Source organism: Carettochelys insculpta, chromosome 25 (assembly GCF_033958435.1).
Source record: "Carettochelys insculpta isolate YL-2023 chromosome 25, ASM3395843v1, whole genome shotgun sequence".
Lineage (NCBI taxonomy): Eukaryota > Metazoa > Chordata > Testudines > Carettochelyidae > Carettochelys > Carettochelys insculpta.
In genome coordinates, this window is record NC_134161.1 from 5,739,246 (window position 1) to 5,755,950 (window position 16,705).

At 54.1% G+C, this 16,705-nt stretch overlaps 1 protein-coding gene across 3 annotated transcripts in view; it reads left to right on the forward strand.

Moving 5' to 3' along the window:
* Window positions 1-16,451, forward strand: part of LOC142001461 (6-pyruvoyl tetrahydrobiopterin synthase-like) — a 33,046-nt gene extending 16,595 nt beyond the window's left edge. For 2 of the 3 annotated variants that reach the window (XM_074976703.1, XM_074976704.1), the window contains 6 exons: window positions 2,326-2,374; window positions 11,677-11,748; window positions 12,820-12,842; window positions 13,262-13,318; window positions 14,662-14,732; window positions 14,968-16,451. In XM_074976703.1, coding sequence (XP_074832804.1) covers window positions 2,326-2,374; window positions 11,677-11,748; window positions 12,820-12,842; window positions 13,262-13,318; window positions 14,662-14,732; window positions 14,968-15,148 — 453 coding nt within the window. In that variant the 3' untranslated portion in view covers window positions 15,149-16,451. Of the gene's footprint in view, window positions 1-832; window positions 1,036-2,325; window positions 2,375-11,676; window positions 11,749-12,819; window positions 12,843-13,261; window positions 13,319-14,661; window positions 14,733-14,967 lie in introns of all 3 variants that reach the window. The other variant, XM_074976705.1, reaches the window with a different exon arrangement.
* Window positions 16,452-16,705: the final 254 nt, after the last annotated feature.

The following is a 16,705-nucleotide window of genomic DNA, read 5'->3' on the forward strand; positions in this document are numbered from 1 at the left end:
TGCATCGCAGCCCAGGGTCCTGCCTGTGGCAGCGTGGTCTGCCACACAGGTCAGCAGGGATCCACACCATTACACGCTGACTTGAGGCCCTTTAACAGTCCTCACTACTCCCTGGGCCACTTCTGTTCTCCCCACCCCCAGCACATACCTGGGCATGAGGTCAGTCTCTTGGGGGTTCCAGGGGGTCTAAGCCAGTCCATGGCCGCTTGCAGGTCTCGCTGTTCCAACCAGACTTGGGATGCAGGCCGGGGCTGGGGTTCAGGCCGTTGCTCTGGGTCAGGTTGGTCTCTCGGGGGTTCCAGGGGATCCAGGACCAGCTGAGTTCTGGGCGGTCCAGGCCATTTGAGGCCGCTTTCAGGTCCAGCGGTCTCAGCCAGTCCTCAGCATCCCGGATAGGGAGCGCTGGGCAGACCTCTGATCCTCTGGAGGCAGACTGAGCCCTCAGGCTGGCCTTTTATAGTCCTGGCCTTACCTTATGATTTCTGGTCAAGTGAATGAGAGGGTTAGGCTCGGCCCAAAATGGCTCCCAGCGAGGTTTCTCTGCCTACAGGTCAGTGGGTGTCCGTTCCGCCCCACTACAGTTCTGCATTCCATGATGCATATGTGCCTTTGAAGCCACGGAAACCGTGCAGAGCAGATGCCAAGAACTTGTTCAGTTGCAGATAGGAAATGGAAGAAGCTTCGTGTTTGCAAAGGATGTTCAGTATAGTTTTAGGTTACAGAGTTGTTATCTTAACAAAGCTTTCCATTCCTTTCACGTCACCTTCTGCTCTAAGTACTAGAAGATGCTTAATTGTTCCATTGACAGCGCTCCCCGTGTGTGCAATTGCAGGATATCTCTGCTGAGGACGCAGACAGATTGCATGCTCTGGGCAGGACTATGCTGGAAGAAGGGCCGCTGGTGTTCACTCCATTACTTGATGAGAACAAAAATAAGAAATACCAAGAGGAAGTGCCAGTCTATGTGCAGAAATGGATGATGTTCAAAGAGCTGATGATGGTTCTTCAGGCCAATCTCCAAGACATAGTAGATCAGTAGGTGTCTTTCTTGACTTCTGATGCACATGGAAATTCTTTCGCAAATGTGTGAGGCTGATAGATAACACCATCAAACCACTAGTGTTCCCAGTTCAAGGAGCTCTGTCTGCTTGAAGTGGAGTTTGTTTTAATAAAGGATTTCAAGTAGTTTTGTGTATTGCACCTGTCTGGAGTCCCCCCTTTTTGTTTTCTTGCGATTTTGTGCCTTTTCCCCGTTTCTTTGCAAAAGACTAATGCAAAAGGGAAAATGGCTGACTGTGCAGGGGAGGTGTGAAAGTGACTAACCACAAAACGCTGCCCAGTGCCTTAAGGCAAAAGGGTAAAACCTGACCTACGTCTTTTCTCTATGTTCTCTCAGAAATCAGTGTAATCATAGGCCTGCCTTTTGGATCTATCTCATTGTAGCCACCTCGGTGCTTTGCCCTTCACTTTTGATGTTCTCGCTGCCTGCTTGCTGTTGTGCCAAGGGTCAGGCTTTTCTGTGTGGTCAGTTTGAACTTAAAGATGCCGAGTCTTGTTCCTGGAGACTGGCAAAGGAGTTTCACGTGAATTTTACGTGAAGTTTGGGGCCAAATACCACTGCAGGCAGCAATAACTGGCAGTAGACATCTGCAACCAGGCTGTCCCCATCCCCAGTTGATCTGCACACCCCTGTCTTTGGCAGCCTTAACTTAGAGGTGCAAAGCAAATGGGAAAAGTAACTTCTTCACCCCATGTTCAAATGCGCTGTCACCATCTGACCTGTTTGCTCCTCAGAACGGTTTTGGGTATTTCTGAAAGCTCTGGCTCCAGCCCCTGGCCTTGCAGTCCCAAGCAAGGGTGATTTTTGCTGGACATAGTAAATAGAGGCAGAGCAGGCTGTAAGTTTGTTCTGAGCTAGCTGTGAGGAAAAGGAGTACTATCTGTAGTGCAACCCCCCAAGAGCATATTGCACCAGTTGCTTTAAATCTGACCAGTGTAATATTGGACTCAGGCTGGGTCCATGTGGTTAGCATGCTGGCAATCGGCTAAATCTGAAGCTGCCGGAGAAGGAGGTGCCTCCTTGCCGTACAATTACTTGTAACAATGCCCGTGCTTCTCATTGCTGTAGTGAGAGGAAGTGATGCAGGCTAGAATGGTGCTCGCAATGTAAAGCAAGCAGATCTGACTACTCTCTGTGGGGAGGAAGAGCCAGAGAGCTGCATTGGTTTCATTAAAGGGGTCAGGAGGACTGTCGTAGAAACGGATCTTGGTATTAACCCGGAGTTGTGCAGATCGCTAAAATGATTGCATTCTCCTGTCTTCCAGATGGGCGGACGGCAAAGGGCCCCTCGCTGCGGAATTCTCCCCCACGGAGGTAAAAAGTTTAATCCGAGCCCTGTTCCAGAACACTGAGAGAAGAGCTGCAGCCGTTGCAAAAATTAAATAGCCTCATGTTTCCTTCTTTGCCATAGACCTCTTCCTGGGCAAGCCACAGCAAACCATATTTCAAACTGTTGTTGGGATTTAACCCTTTTTATGCCAATGCCTAAAGCTTTACGAAAGCACTTTCTGGAGGAAGGAAAGTAACTCTTTGGCCCGAGTTGGTCTTACTTCATCCACTACGCAGAAAGTGCTTTGCTGGAAAGCTTTGGCTCCTGACATGTAGTCTATCCTCTGGGACACGTGTGGCAGTAAAGGGAAACTTATTAGAAAGAAAAATGTCATTGCTGCTGTGTTAAGCAGGAGGTGGTTACAACTTTGGTGGCACTAGGTTCTGGAAGTGGAGCAGTTTCCTTCGGTCACACAATGTTCAAATGGCATCACATTGGGAACAAAATCCTAACAACACTCATAAGGCCACCACTCAGCTGCGAAGTCTAATTTTGACCAAAATTGGCAGACGTCTTCAAATGCAATAACTTATGCAACTCTGTACGCAGTGTAGTTCTGCGTTGGAAGGTTTGGGAAATGTTTAGGTGATCCATTTTATCTGTTTCTGTTCTTTTTTTTGGCCTTTAGTTCAATAAAACTCCAGTCACATGACAGTCAGAGCCCATTTGTACCTATAATGCATCAAAATGTTTGTCATTGTTTGCAGAACAGACTGATTTGAGAAGGGTTTTTGTTCTGTTTTTATGTCGTGATTAAGGTAACACAATCCCCACCTTTTAATTATAAACCAAGTATTTTGTTGGCTGCTCGGCCAAGCCTAAATCCCACATGCTGCGAATGAAATTTGAAAAGCAGGACACATTAACGCCAAAAAGAACAGGAATGACTCTTTGTTGTAGAAGGGCTGTGGAATGTCTTGAGTGAATACCAAAGAGGAGCCATGTGCTCTCCATCACTCATCAGTTACCAGGGGACATGTGAAGATGCTGACTTGCATGGTTGGATATGGGCCGATAAGTGAGTTTCCATATCTCCGGTGCTCCTGAAGGAGGCCGTGGTTGGTGGCAGCCTCTCACTGTTCTTCCTAGCAAACATCGCATAGCCCAGCGAAGCTGGTGCAACAGGAGAGTTCAGATACCAGTGCGCCAGAGCCTGCTGCTTGTGTGGTGGCTGGACTGCAGGCAGCTGCCTTCTAATCCTGTCAATGATGCTGAGTGAGGCGACTTCCCTCACACAACACAGGATTCAGGGACACCTCTCAGAAGCAGGTCCAGAGGAAAGGAGCAGATCTCACTCATAATGTTTAGCCTTCTTGCCAGGGCACTGCTGGCATGAGGCCCAAGTCATAATTACAGTGAGGGGAACAGCTTCAACAAGCAAGAGTGATGGAGACCCCCACGGCTAGTGCCTAAAACATGCCACTCGGAGAGCCCTCTTCAAACCCTTATCCTGGGCAGGCAGAGGGAGCAATTGAAGAAGGGTCCCCTATGTGATAGGTGAGGAGCCAAACCAGTAGGTAAAGATTGTGGGCTGCTGCAGTCCTATGGTTTGAGTACTTGTGCCAGAAGCAGGAATATGTACTGAGATTTGCATGTAGGAGTCCCTCTACCACCCTCTGTAGTCCTGTGGATGAGGTACTTGCTGTGATGCCTGTGAGGGGCTAGTTCAAATCCCTCTTTGCTTGTGAAGATGCAAGTAGCAGTGTGTTCTATTCCCCCTGTAAGGTTCCACTTTCATAATGCCTTAGCCCTGATTCTGAAGGAACGGCCAGCCCAGGGAGGCTGAGCGCCCGTCAACAACCAACGGTCACTGCCCCCCCGGTCCCTCCCCCGCCAAGCCTCGAGTGGTCCGGTGGCTCGGCCGGTTGCGCGGCAGGCGGCCGACGCGAGTTCGACTCCTTCCTCCTCCTTGGCTTCAGGCGGGCGCCAGCGTGGCCCTTTCCCTGCGGCGAAAGGCACGCAGTGCTGCGGGCCTGGGGAGGGGAGGGGCGGCTTCTCGGAAGAAGCTGCTGCTGCGCTGGCTTGCTTTTTGCTGCCCAAGCAGCCCTGTGGAGTTGAGTCGTGGGAGCGGGTGAGAGCTGAGGGTTCAAAACCCCTTGCCGCGGTGGGATTTGAGCCTTTCTGGCCCGTCTCTCGGGTGAACGGCCTAAATGCGGGGCGCGGAGGCAGGCCTGGGTGGCTGCGTGCCGTGTGTTTTCGCTGTTGGTGGAGAACCACTTTCCCTTCCCGTTGGCTGCCCCGGGCCAGGAGCGGCTGGTTGAGTGGCTCAAGCTCTGCCTGGTCTCCTAGAGGTCGAGGGTTCAAATCCCCTTTTGTCCTCAAAGCGGAGGGACTTGCTCCTGGGTCACTCCTCTCTCTGGACCGAATGCCCCAAGGGCTCGGTGGCGGGGCGAGTCAGAGGCAGAGACTCCTTCTGTCCAAGAGGAGCCGCTTTCAGCAAGTATGAAGGGAGAAGTGGGCCGCCAGGGTTGTGTGACTTCTGCTCTGGGGGTGTGGTTCTGGCCTGTGCCCTGGCGCTGGTGCAGTGCTGGTTCAAGTCTCCGTTCCGCTTGGCGAGTGTCAAGAGGCGCTCTGTTTTCTCAGTGCTCAAGGGCTCCACTTTCAGTACATCTTAACTGGAGCACAGGCTTGCCCTCAGTGGCCTGTGTGGAGCAGGGTGTGAGGGCTTCTCCTAAGGATCTGAGGGCCCCTGGTTCAAGTCCCTGCTCTGCCTGCTGGGCGTCCCTGAGGTGTGGAAAGCAGCCCTGTGCTGCTGATGGGTTGGCTGCTCACAAGGCCTCTTGCTGCTTTTTAGTAAAGAAGTTTTGGCGCTGAGCAGTAAAACCCCCTCTCTCTAGTCCACCGTGATTGGGATACAAGCCCAGGCTGCAGCCTACCCCAGGGCACTCCCCTGCTCTTTTGAGGGGTGTGAACTGAGGTGGCCACCTCCTGGGAGAGAGTCTGGGGAGCGATCCTTGCCCGAGCCCCCTCTCTTTCCCAAGAAGACAATGGCCTCTGGGGAAAGAGAGGGGGCTCGGGCAAGGATGGCCCCCCCGCAAAGGACTGTCGCCTAGGAGGCAGGGGGTCCCAGTGCAAGCCCCTGCGCTGAACAGGCAGCTGGGGGGCTTGAACCAGGATCTCCCGCAAGCCGGGCGAGTATCCGAACCACTGGACTAGAGAGTGGAGCTAGCAAGGAGGCCAGCCCCAGGCGTATTTATCGCCAGTGGAGCAGCTTCCACAGGAAAAAGACACTGGCAACGCCGGGGCGATTACGAAGGAAGGAAGCTTCAAAGCAGCGTCTCTCTCTCTCCCATAGAAAGAGAGGGCATAGCCTGAGGACCGGCCAACCTCAGAGCAGGCGGCCAGAGCCTGACCCAACTCACGCGGCCTTCGGTCGAGAGAGAAGCGAGCCGAGACGCAGTCCCTCCTTTTGAAGGAGAAGAGAGGAGGAGAACCCCTGGCTCCCCAGAGAGGGGGCAACAACACGAGCCACTCGACTAACCTGACCGCGGCAGGCAAGCTCACGGCAAGGGAAAGTGGCCCACCATCGACAGCGAAAACAGCGCGCCCACACCCGCCTTGGGCTCAAGAATTAGACCCAGACGTGTGGCCAAGCCAGCGCCCCAGAGAAGAAGCAAGGCCTCCTTGTTTGCCCAAAGCGTAGCTAATTAACAGGGAACAGACTTGCTCCCTGCTCTCTCTGACCTCACTGGAACGCTCTGGCCTCAAATTGAACCCCTGGCAACTTTCAGGGAGTCCGGAGTTGGTCTCTGTCTCCTCTTTTCACCCCATTCTGGTTGAAGCCTCCTACTCTTTTCACTAAAAGCGAGGCCCTACGAGGCTTGCTCCTTGCTTTCTCGGACCACATTTGAACTCTCTGGCCACATATGGAACCCCTGTGAACTTTCGGTGACCCCCTGAACGGTCTCCGTCTCCGTCTCCTCATTTTCCCCTCTCCATTCCAACTGATCACAATTTGTCTCTCTCCAAAAGTCCGGAAACCTTGTTCTCTGCTACATTGTGCGAACCCGCTGGCCTCAAACTGAACCCCTGTGCCGCTTCGGTGACCCCATAATTGGTCGCTGTGTCCTCATTTGACCCAATTCTCCCTCAGTCCTGCACCTTTCCCTTCGAGTGAGGCCCTAATCGACTTGCTCTCTGTGACCTCTTTTGAACTCTCCGGCCTCAATTTCAACCCCAGAGAACTTTCAGCGACCCCATAGTTGGGCTCTGTGTCCTCCCTTGACCCCGTTCTGGCCGAATCTTGCCCCTTTCCCTTCGCGCGAGGCCCCAACTGGCTTCCTCCGTGACCTCTTTTGAACTCTCTGGCCTCCCTTTGAACCCCGGTGAACTTTCAGCGACCCCATCATTGGTCTCTGGGTCCTCATTTGACCCCGTTCTGGCTGACTCCTGCCCCTTTCCCTTCGCACCAGGCTCTAGCTGAGTTCCTTCGTGACCTCGTTTGAACTGTCCGGCCTCCATTTGGACCCCGGTGAACTTTCAGCGACCCCATCATTGGTCTCTCTGTCATTTGACCCCGTTCTGGCTGACTCCTGCCCCTTTCCCTTCGCGTGAGGCCCAAACTGACTTGCTCGGTGTGCTCCGTGACCTCGTTTGAACTCTCTGGCCTCAGTTCCAACCCCGGTGAACTTTCAGTGACCCCCCCTAATTGGTCTTTGTCTCCTCTTTTGACCCCATTCTAGCTGAACCCTTCTCGTTCTCCCAACAGGGAGGCCCTGGCAGACTCGCTCCCTGCTCTCTCTCACCTCGGCTGAACTCTCCGGCCTCAAACTGAACCCCCGTGCATGTTCTGTGACCCCCATCCCCACCCCCCCCCCCAATTGGTCTCTATGTCCTCAGTCGACCCCTCGTGTATCATTTGAGCCGTCCGTATCCCCGCAAGACTCCCAGCCCTGCGGTCAGTGCAACAGGACTGGTGAGTGGCACAGGAGCAGAGGAGTGGGACTGCTTTGAGAGGCAAGGAAGAGAAGAGAGCCAGTCGGTAAGCCCGTCCTTGCCACTCGCCCTCAGCGTCTTAAGCACGGGCAAAGCACAGGGCCGCGCCCCGCACCAGCTTGGCTCAGAGTCCTTCGTGGACTCCGTTCCTTCCCCCTTTCGTCTTGTCTTTCTGAGCCCCTCTTTCAGCATTGTCCTTGGGCGCCTCTGCTGGCAGCCCCTTCCCCAGGCTGGCCGGCCGGCTGCCTGCCTGTCTGCCTCTCGCGTGACGAAACGCTGCCTGGGGTTTCTTACACACCCAACTGGTTTCAGCAGGGGCCCGCGGCTCTCGCGTCAGGAGAAGGGGGTAACTCTCCGGTCCTTGCGTCACTCGGGAGGGACCCAACCACCGAGCGAAAAGCTTCCGAGGAGCCCGCTGCCACCTCTCCCTCGGCTGATTCGCGGCAGGGGCATCTCACAGGTCCCTCGGAGGCTGACACTGAACCGTCTGGGGAGGTGGCTGAGTCGCCTGCGGGATTCCTAGGCAGAGAGCCCACGCAGAGGTGGGGACCCGTCAAGAGAAGAGGCTGGTCCAGCTGCCTTTCCCTGAGCTCCAGAGCAGGGATCTGACTGGCTCGGTGCGATCGCAAAGGCCTTAGCCCTGATTCTGAAGGAACGGCCAGCCCAGGGAGGCTGAGCGCCCATCAACAACCAACGGTCACTGCCCCCCCGGCCCCTCTCCTGCCAAGCCTCGAGTGGTCCGGTGGCTCGGCCGGTTGCGCGGCAGGCGGCCGACGCGAGTTCGACTCCTTCCTCCTCCTTGGCTTCAGGCGGGCGCCAGCGCGGCCCTTTCCCTGCGGCGAAAGGCACGCGGTGCTGCGGGCCTGGGGAGGGGAGGGGCGGCTTCTCGGAAGAAGCTGCTGCTGCGCTGGCTTGCTTTTTGCTGCCCAAGCAGCCCTGTGGAGTTGAGTCGTGGGAGCGGGTGAGAGCTGAGGGTTCAAAACCCCTTGCCACGGTGGGATTTGAGCCTTTCTGGCCCGTCTCTCGGGTGAACGGCCTAAATGCGGGGCGCGGAGGCAGGCCTGGGTGGCTGCGTGCCGTGTGTTTTCGCTGTTGGTGGAGAACCACTTTCCCTTCCCGTTGGCTGCCCCGGGCCAGGAGCGGCTGGTTGAGTGGCTCAAGCTCTGCCTGGTCTCCTAGAGGTCGAGGGTTCAAATCCCCTTTTGTCCTCAAAGCGGAGGGACTTGCTCCTGGGTCACTCCTCTCTCTGGACCGAATGCCCCAAGGGCTCGGTGGCGGGGCGAGTCAGAGGCAGAGACTCCTTCTGTCCAAGAGGAGCCGCTTTCAGCAAGTATGAAGGGAGAAGTGGGCCGCCAGGGTTGTGTGACTTCTGCTCTGGGGGTGTGGTTCTGGCCTGTGCCCTGGCGCTGGTGCAGTGCTGGTTCAAGTCTCCGTTCCGCTTGGCGAGTGTCAAGAGGCGCTCTGTTTTCTCAGTGCTCAAGGGCTCCACTTTCAGTACATCTTAACTGGAGCACAGGCTTGCCCTCAGTGGCCTGTGTGGAGCAGGGTGTGAGGGCTTCTCCTAAGGATCTGAGGGCCCCTGGTTCAAGTCCCTGCTCTGCCTGCTGGGCATCCCTGAGGTGTGGAAAGCAGCCCTGTGCTGCTGATGGGTTGGCTGCTCACAAGGCCTCTTGCTGCTTTTTAGTAAAGAAGTTTTGGCGCTGAGCAGTAAAACCCCCTCTCTCTAGTCCACCGTGATTGGGATACAAGCCCAGGCTGCAGCCTACCCCAGGGCACTCCCCTGCTCTTTTGAGGGGTGTGAACTGAGGTGGCCACCTCCTGGGAGAGAGTCTGGGGAGCGATCCTTGCCCGAGCCCCCTCTCTTTCCCAAGAAGACAATGGCCTCTGGGGAAAGAGAGGGGGCTCGGGCAAGGATGGCTCCCCCGCAAAGGACTGTCGCCTAGGAGGCAGGGGGTCCCAGTGCAAGCCCCTGCGCTGAACAGGCAGCTGGGGGGCTTGAACCGGGATCTCCCGCAACCTGGGCGAGTATCCGAACCACTGGACTAGAGAGTGGAGCTAGCAAGGAGGCCAGCCCCAGGCGTATTTATCGCCAGTGGAGCAGCTTCCACAGGAAAAAGACACTGGCAACGCCGGGGCGATTACGAAGGAAGGAAGCTTCAAAGCAGCGTCTCTCTCTCCCATAGAAAGAGAGGGCATAGCCTGAGGACCGGCCAACCTCAGAGCAGGCGGCCAGAGCCTGACCCAACTCACGCGGCCTTCGGTCGAGAGAGAAGCGAGCCGAGACGCAGTCCCTCCTTTTGAAGGAGAAGAGAGGAGGAGAACCCCTGGCTCCCCAGAGAGGGGGCAACAACACGAGCCACTCGACTAACCTGACCGCGGCAGGCAAGCTCACGGCAAGGGAAAGTGGCCCACCATCGACAGCGAAAACAGCGCGCCCACACCCGCCTTGGGCTCAAGAATTAGACCCAGATGTGTGGCCAAGCCAGCGCCCCAGAGAAGAAGCAAGGCCTCCTTGTTTGCCCAAAGCGTAGCTAATTAACAGGGAACAGACTTGCTCCCTGCTCTCTCTGACCTCACTGGAACGCTCTGGCCTCAAATTGAACCCCTGGCAACTTTCAGGGAGTCCGGAGTTGGTCTCTGTCTCCTCTTTTCACCCCATTCTGGTTGAAGCCTCCTACTCTTTTCACTAAAAGCGAGGCCCTACGAGGCTTGCTCCTTGCTTTCTCGGACCACATTTGAACTCTCTGGCCACATATGGAACCCCTGTGAACTTTCGGTGACCCCCTGAACGGTCTCCGTCTCCGTCTCCTCATTTTCCCCTCTCCATTCCAACTGATCACAATTTGTCTCTCTCCAAAAGTCCGGAAACCTTGTTCTCTGCTACATTGTGCGAACCCTCTGGCCTCAAACTGAACCCCTGTGCCGCTTCGGTGACCCCATAATTGGTCGCTGTGTCCTCATTTGACCCAATTCTCCCTCAGTCCTGCACCTTTCCCTTCGAGTGAGGCCCTAATCGACTTGCTCTCTGTGACCTCTTTTGAACTCTCCGGCCTCAATTTCAACCCCAGAGAACTTTCAGCGACCCCATAGTTGGGCTCTGTGTCCTCCCTTGACCCCGTTCTGGCCGAATCCTGCCCCTTTCCCTTCGCGCGAGGCCCCAACTGGCTTCCTCCGTGACCTCTTTTGAACTCTCTGGCCTCCCTTTGAACCCCGGTGAACTTTCAGCGACCCCATCATTGGTCTCTGGGTCCTCATTTGACCCCGTTCTGGCTGACTCCTGCCCCTTTCCCTTCGCGCCAGGCTCTAGCTGAGTTCCTTCGTGACCTCGTTTGAACTGTCCGGCCTCCATTTGGACCCCGGTGAACTTTCAGCGACCCCATCATTGGTCTCTCTGTCATTTGACCCCGTTCTGGCTGACTCCTGCCCCTTTCCCTTCGCGTGAGGCCCAAACTGACTTGCTCGGTGTGCTCCGTGACCTCGTTTGAACTCTCTGGCCTCAGTTCCAACCCCGGTGAACTTTCAGTGACCCCCCCTAATTGGTCTTTGTCTCCTCTTTTGACCCCATTCTAGCTGAACCCTTCTCGTTCTCCCAACAGGGAGGCCCTGGCAGACTCGCTCCCTGCTCTCTCTCACCTCGGCTGAACTCTCCGGCCTCAAACTGAACCCCCGTGCATGTTCTGTGACCCCCATCCCCACCCCCCCCCCCAATTGGTCTCTATGTCCTCAGTCGACCCCTCGTGTATCATTTGAGCCGTCCGTATCCCCGCAAGACTCCCAGCCCTGCGGTCAGTGCAACAGGACTGGTGAGTGGCACAGGAGCAGAGGAGTGGGACTGCTTTGAGAGGCAAGGAAGAGAAGAGAGCCAGTCGGTAAGCCCGTCCTTGCCGCTCGCCCTCAGCGTCTTAAGCACGGGCAAAGCACAGGGCCGCGCCCCGCACCAGCTTGGCTCAGAGTCCTTCGTGGACTCCGTTCCTTCCCCCTTTCTTCTTGTCTTTCTGAGCCCCTCTTTCAGCATTGTCCTTGGGCTCCTCTGCTGGCAAATGAATGGCCACGGCACAGAACAGGGTCTTGGGCATGGGTAGCAGACAGCATTATCTCCATGCTTTTCCTTCCTTCTGCTGCGGGAGTATGGACATGTCTAGGAGCAGGAAGTCTTTTCCATCCCACTGCACGCTGCTTGCTCGTATTGTACGACGTCTGCTGCTGTTTGCCTGTGATACAGAAAGGGGCTATTTTGGGCCATTCTGTCAGTAGTCGAGCTGGTCCCTCAGTTTGATTTGCTGCAGCGAACCCTTGGTTTCCTCTGTCTCTTAGTTATCACCTCACAACTTCCTTGTCGATTTCTTTTCAGCAAATCACAGTGATGCAGAAAATGAGAAACTCTTTGGGATCTGCAGTCAGAGTCACGGGCACAACTATACAGGTGAGAAGCGGCCCTGGGCAGCACACTCTGCATGTTGCCCCAGCTCAGCTCTGGATCAGCTCATACCGTTGATGAAAGGGAAGTGGGAGCATGAGCAGACAAATGGGTGTCCCTTTTCCACGGCTGCCTTTATTCTCTGCACTGTGTCTTGCACTTGGAATGCTGTTGTTTTGTTGATTGAGTGATGCTGTGGGCTCCTCTCCAATCTACACACCTCCCTTCAAACCAAGCATAAAAATAATCAGGTGTGCCTGCTGCAGAGCTCCAGCAAGATATGGCTGAGCTCCAGCAAAAGCCAGCAAGGAGCCACTTAAAGAGCTGGCAGGGACCTGGTTTGCAATGGGACAGGACCTGTTAAGAATCTTTAAGTTACTTTCACCTGTTTCAAACTCTGCTGTAGGGCAGAGGGGACAATGAATTTGGATCAGAGATGAATTTCTTGTGGACACCATCTGGCCCAGGGATCTGGGGCCCCAAGAAAGCCAAGAATAGAATAGCTGGAAATGTGTTCCAGTTATTAGTGATGTGCACTGGCAGAACTGTATGGGAGGAACCAGGCAGGGGTGCTGGAGCAGTTTTTCTTGTGTGGGTGCTGAGAACCACTGAAACAAACTCTAAACCCTGTATATAATGGAAACCACTTCAAGCCAGGGTCTGCTGCAACACCCACCACCCCCTCCGCTGCACCCTTTGTCCCTGCACCTTTTGACCCGGGGCGCAAGAGAAACGGGTAGGGGTGCTGCACCAGCAGAGCTGAGTGTGGGGATCTAGGACTAGCACGGCACCTCACAGGTGAGCGAAGGGAGGGGTGAGGTGAAAACCTGCTTTGCTCAACAGGAATACTTAGCTGGTGGCTTTATTAGCTTGGGTCTGTTTTCAGCAGCCAAATCGTACTTCCCCAGAACTTTGAGCAGCAAGCTTAGGTCTGGCTTCATGTTGTTTCCTATTTCCTCTACCCTCTCTGTGCCCGTCTGCCTTTTCGTTCATCCCACGTAAGGAATGGTGGAGATCAGTTTTGTTGATCTTGCCCACAGGGGCAGTAATTTGACTTTTTTTTCTTTGTTTTTCCAGTGGCGGTGACTGTGCGTGGAGAAGTAAGTGCAGCAGTGCGTGGGATTGCCTCTGGCCAGGGGAATGCGGATGCACTGGTAGAGGGGGCATATGGCCTGGGTGATGTACTGAAAAGATCATTGTTCAGCAGTACAAAAAGAAGTGGTCCTACACCGAGTGAGGATGCAGGACCCCTGTCACTCAAAGTAACTGATGATGCCTCCTTGACATCATTCCTGCCCATTCATATAGTTGTGGGGCCTGGCTGTGACTTGCACCTTGTGGCCTATGTGCCAGACCTGCCACTTCTCCCAGCTGGTCAATAAGCCCTCGGAAATGCTCTGCAACCTCCTCAGGTGCTTGCTTGGAACAGGTTAGATGCCAGAGTGGCTCATCGTTGCATGCCCTGATTAAGGGACGTCAACTGTGCTTGTGATTTCCTTTCCTGTGATTTGCCCTGCAGATTGATCCTAACTCAATGATGGTTATAAACCTAAGAGACCTGAAAGCGTACATGCAGGTAATAGCAAAGTACTTAACAGCACTTAGACATGGGAATCTATCACAACTTTTGGACGATAGGCAGCTCTTGAAGTGGAGCAGGAGGAGTGTGTTTTGGGAAATGGGGGATAGTAACCGTGAGGCTACGGAAAGGAAAATGTAGAGTGTCATGTCAATACATTTCCTTTATGGAGATTTCCTAGTCCCCATGATTTTTGGGTTTCTTACTCCTCCTATGCAGCATGACGACCACCCTGTTATAGTGGGGAAATTCTGGCAAGAGGGTGGGAGTTACAGAGTTTGTGTAATCAGCAGCAGTTAAATACTGAGTGTCAGAGTGAGTGAGATATAAAGACCAGAGGAAAACAAGGGTTGATGTAGACTTACAGTTAAAATTTAGGTGTGAAAAATTCACAGCTCCAAGCAGCGTATTTAAGCTGGCCTAACCCCGAGTGTAGAAGCCAACAGGTTGACTAAAGACTTCTCGGAGAGGTGGATGAAAGTACATTGACAGGAAATCTCCTTCCATTGCTGCAGGAAGTGTCATCACAACAGCTACAGTGAGTGTAGCACCTGAAGTACAGACAGAGCCTAATACACTGAAAATGTACATTGGCATATATCTCTCAGGGTGTGAAAAATCCATACCTTGAAAGACAGCGTTCAGCTGACCTCACCTCTGCGAGTACTATTACCTGTGACAGAGAATCCCTCATTGGAGAAAGAGGTCATAGCTACACTTCAAACCCAACAGTGGCACAGCTGCCATGCTGCAGCTACACCTCTGTAGCACTTCAGGCTACGCATTTATTATCGCAAGGGGAGAGGTTCTCCAGTCACTGTTGGTCACCTTCCCAACAAGCAGTAGACAGGTGAAGAAAGAATTCTTCCATCATCATAGTGCTGGCAACAGCTTGGGTTAGCTCAGCTTAACTATGTTGCTCAGGTGTAGATTTTTCACACCCTTCAGAGATGAAAGTGAAACTTTGCAGTTCAGACCAGGCCTAAGCATGCACACAAGCCATGCGTTCTGCTGCAGTGACATAACCCTGAAGGTCCCCAGGCTGGCCTATAACATGCAAGCTGTGGCCTTTGGCTTCCTCTCACCAGTTGCTGTCTTGCTTTAAAAGTCTTACCTTGTTATGCTGTTCCTTGCAGCAAATCTCTGGGACCTCTCAGGAAAAGGTCCGGCATTAAAACACCTGGGATTGCCTTGTAGACATGACACACCTTTCCCAATTTCATTTCATTCCAAGTCCAAGGCCTCAGGAAGGGAGTCTGTTGGTGAGAACCAGTCACACTTTGAGCTTTCTGGGTAACACCCCATTGATGGGGGTCACTGTTTTCTCTCTCTTCCCATAGGAGGGGATTATGGAGCTGCTTGACCACAAGAACCTGGATCAGGACATGGCCTATTTTGTTGATGTTGTGAGGTTGGTAGGGGGCGTCTCGTGGTAAAATTGGATTTCATGCCAGGACTGCCCCTTATCATTTCTACACGAAAATCTGGCACTGTGTATGTCACCACACCCTCAGGTCAGAGGAACCAGTTTAAACAAGTGATCAAATACTTCCCTGTGTCTCTCGCTTTTACTGACATGCAGCTGGGAACTGGATCTAACCTACACTTGCTGCTCCATTCTGACCTGGGCCCTGTTTTCCCTGCAGTAAAACTGAGAACGTGGCAGTGTACATCTGGGAAAACCTCCAGAAGCGCCTGCCTGCAGGGGCTCTTTACAAGGTCAAGGTGTACGAATCCGAGCAGAACGTCATTGAATACAAGGGAGAAGAGATGCCTGCACGAGCCTCAGCGTGTAACTGGAGCACACACGGCATAATCAGGGATTAGCACTGTCTACAGATGAAAGGAAGCTTTGCAATCAAGAAGCAATCTCCTGCACTGCAGGTAGTGCCCGTTCCTGCCTCCCTAACCGTGTCCAGCCCTGGTCTCTCCTCCAGCCTGGCCCCGGCAAGTGAACTTTTTAAAGCTAGTTTCCTCCAGAAACATAAGCAACCAAGCTTACTGCTGACGGTGTAGTGTCCCTTGCTCCATGCGGACAGGTAGAGAGGAAAGGGACCAGGGCAGTTAGTGTAACAAGCAAGACACTACCCCCTTGAGCACGTCCTGCTGCTGTGCCATGCTGTGCTGTCTCTCTCTCTCACTCTCACTCCTGGCGCCCCCGTTGGGTGTTGACCTTACCTGGCAGGTCTTCACTGGCTCAGTTCTCAAAGTGGGTTACACAGTTCGGAAAACTGGGTCACAGTCAAAATGAACCCCTTCCACATAGGACAGAATTGAACAAAACTGCCTGTCTGCTCACTGAGGGCTTCAGCCCTTTGCTTGGGTGTCCAAGTGAGCCTCGTTCCATTCCTGAGGCTTACACCACTTCCCCAGTGACTGTGTGGGAACCAGACCCATCTCCTTCTCCAGCTTTCAAACCAGTGACCCCAGGAACAGCAGCCACACTCCCTCCATTGAGTTCATTGCTGCTACTTTCTTGGATCTTTTCCCACTTGGCTCCTTTATCTTCTCCTGTCACTTCAGTTTTCAGGGCCTGGCTCCCAAGGCTGCACACAAAATTGCTGGGCCTCTTGGCAAGGTGGGGAGTGCCAGCTCCAGGCCTCCAGAAAGGGCAGGGCCTCGGGTGGAAGGGCAAGGCAGCAGGCTGGCCTCCCGGAGACAGCCCTTCAATGCTGCCTGGCCCGTGCAACAAGGGGTCCTGGTGGTAATTGAAAGGGCTCAGGGCTCCAGCTGCAGTAGTGTAGGGTGCGAGAAGAGTTTGTAACGGTCTCATGAGAGCAGATCTACCCCTCTGTGAATCCTCAGGAGCATCTAAACAGACCAGTCTGTGCAAAGTGAAAGCTGCAAAACTGTCATGGGAGCAGCTGCAGAACAAGCTGCGCTTGCCAAGATTTCAAGGCTATGCTGGCAGTAGGCCACAAGAGATAGTGATAAGAAATGCATAGGCAATTTTAGGCAATCTTATGTTAATGAGCTCAGCTTTATCAGCTAGCGTTAGGAGGCCTGTTACGGAGCCTCTCCCTGAGCGAAGCTCCGACGCGTCGGGTTTTCCCCCACAGGTGACTGCGGCGTCTCTGGGGCTCCCACCGTGGGTGTCACGCGCTTTCAATAAACCAAATGTAGCACTCGCCTTCTGGGTGCAGCCTCGTCTCTGGGGAACCCGAGCCTGGTTGGCTACAAGTAGTGACATCCAGAAGCCCCTGGGTAAGCCCCAAGGCAACTGCCCTGCCCCCAGTTGCAGCCCTGCCTGCCCCCCAGCTTAAATCACTGCAGATGAAACCCAACTTGGTCCACCCCCTGATCATGTGTGGACAGACTACGGCTCCCAGACCCATCCCTCTGGATGAGATGGCCAGAATGGAAAGTCATCTATTTCAGGGGTGA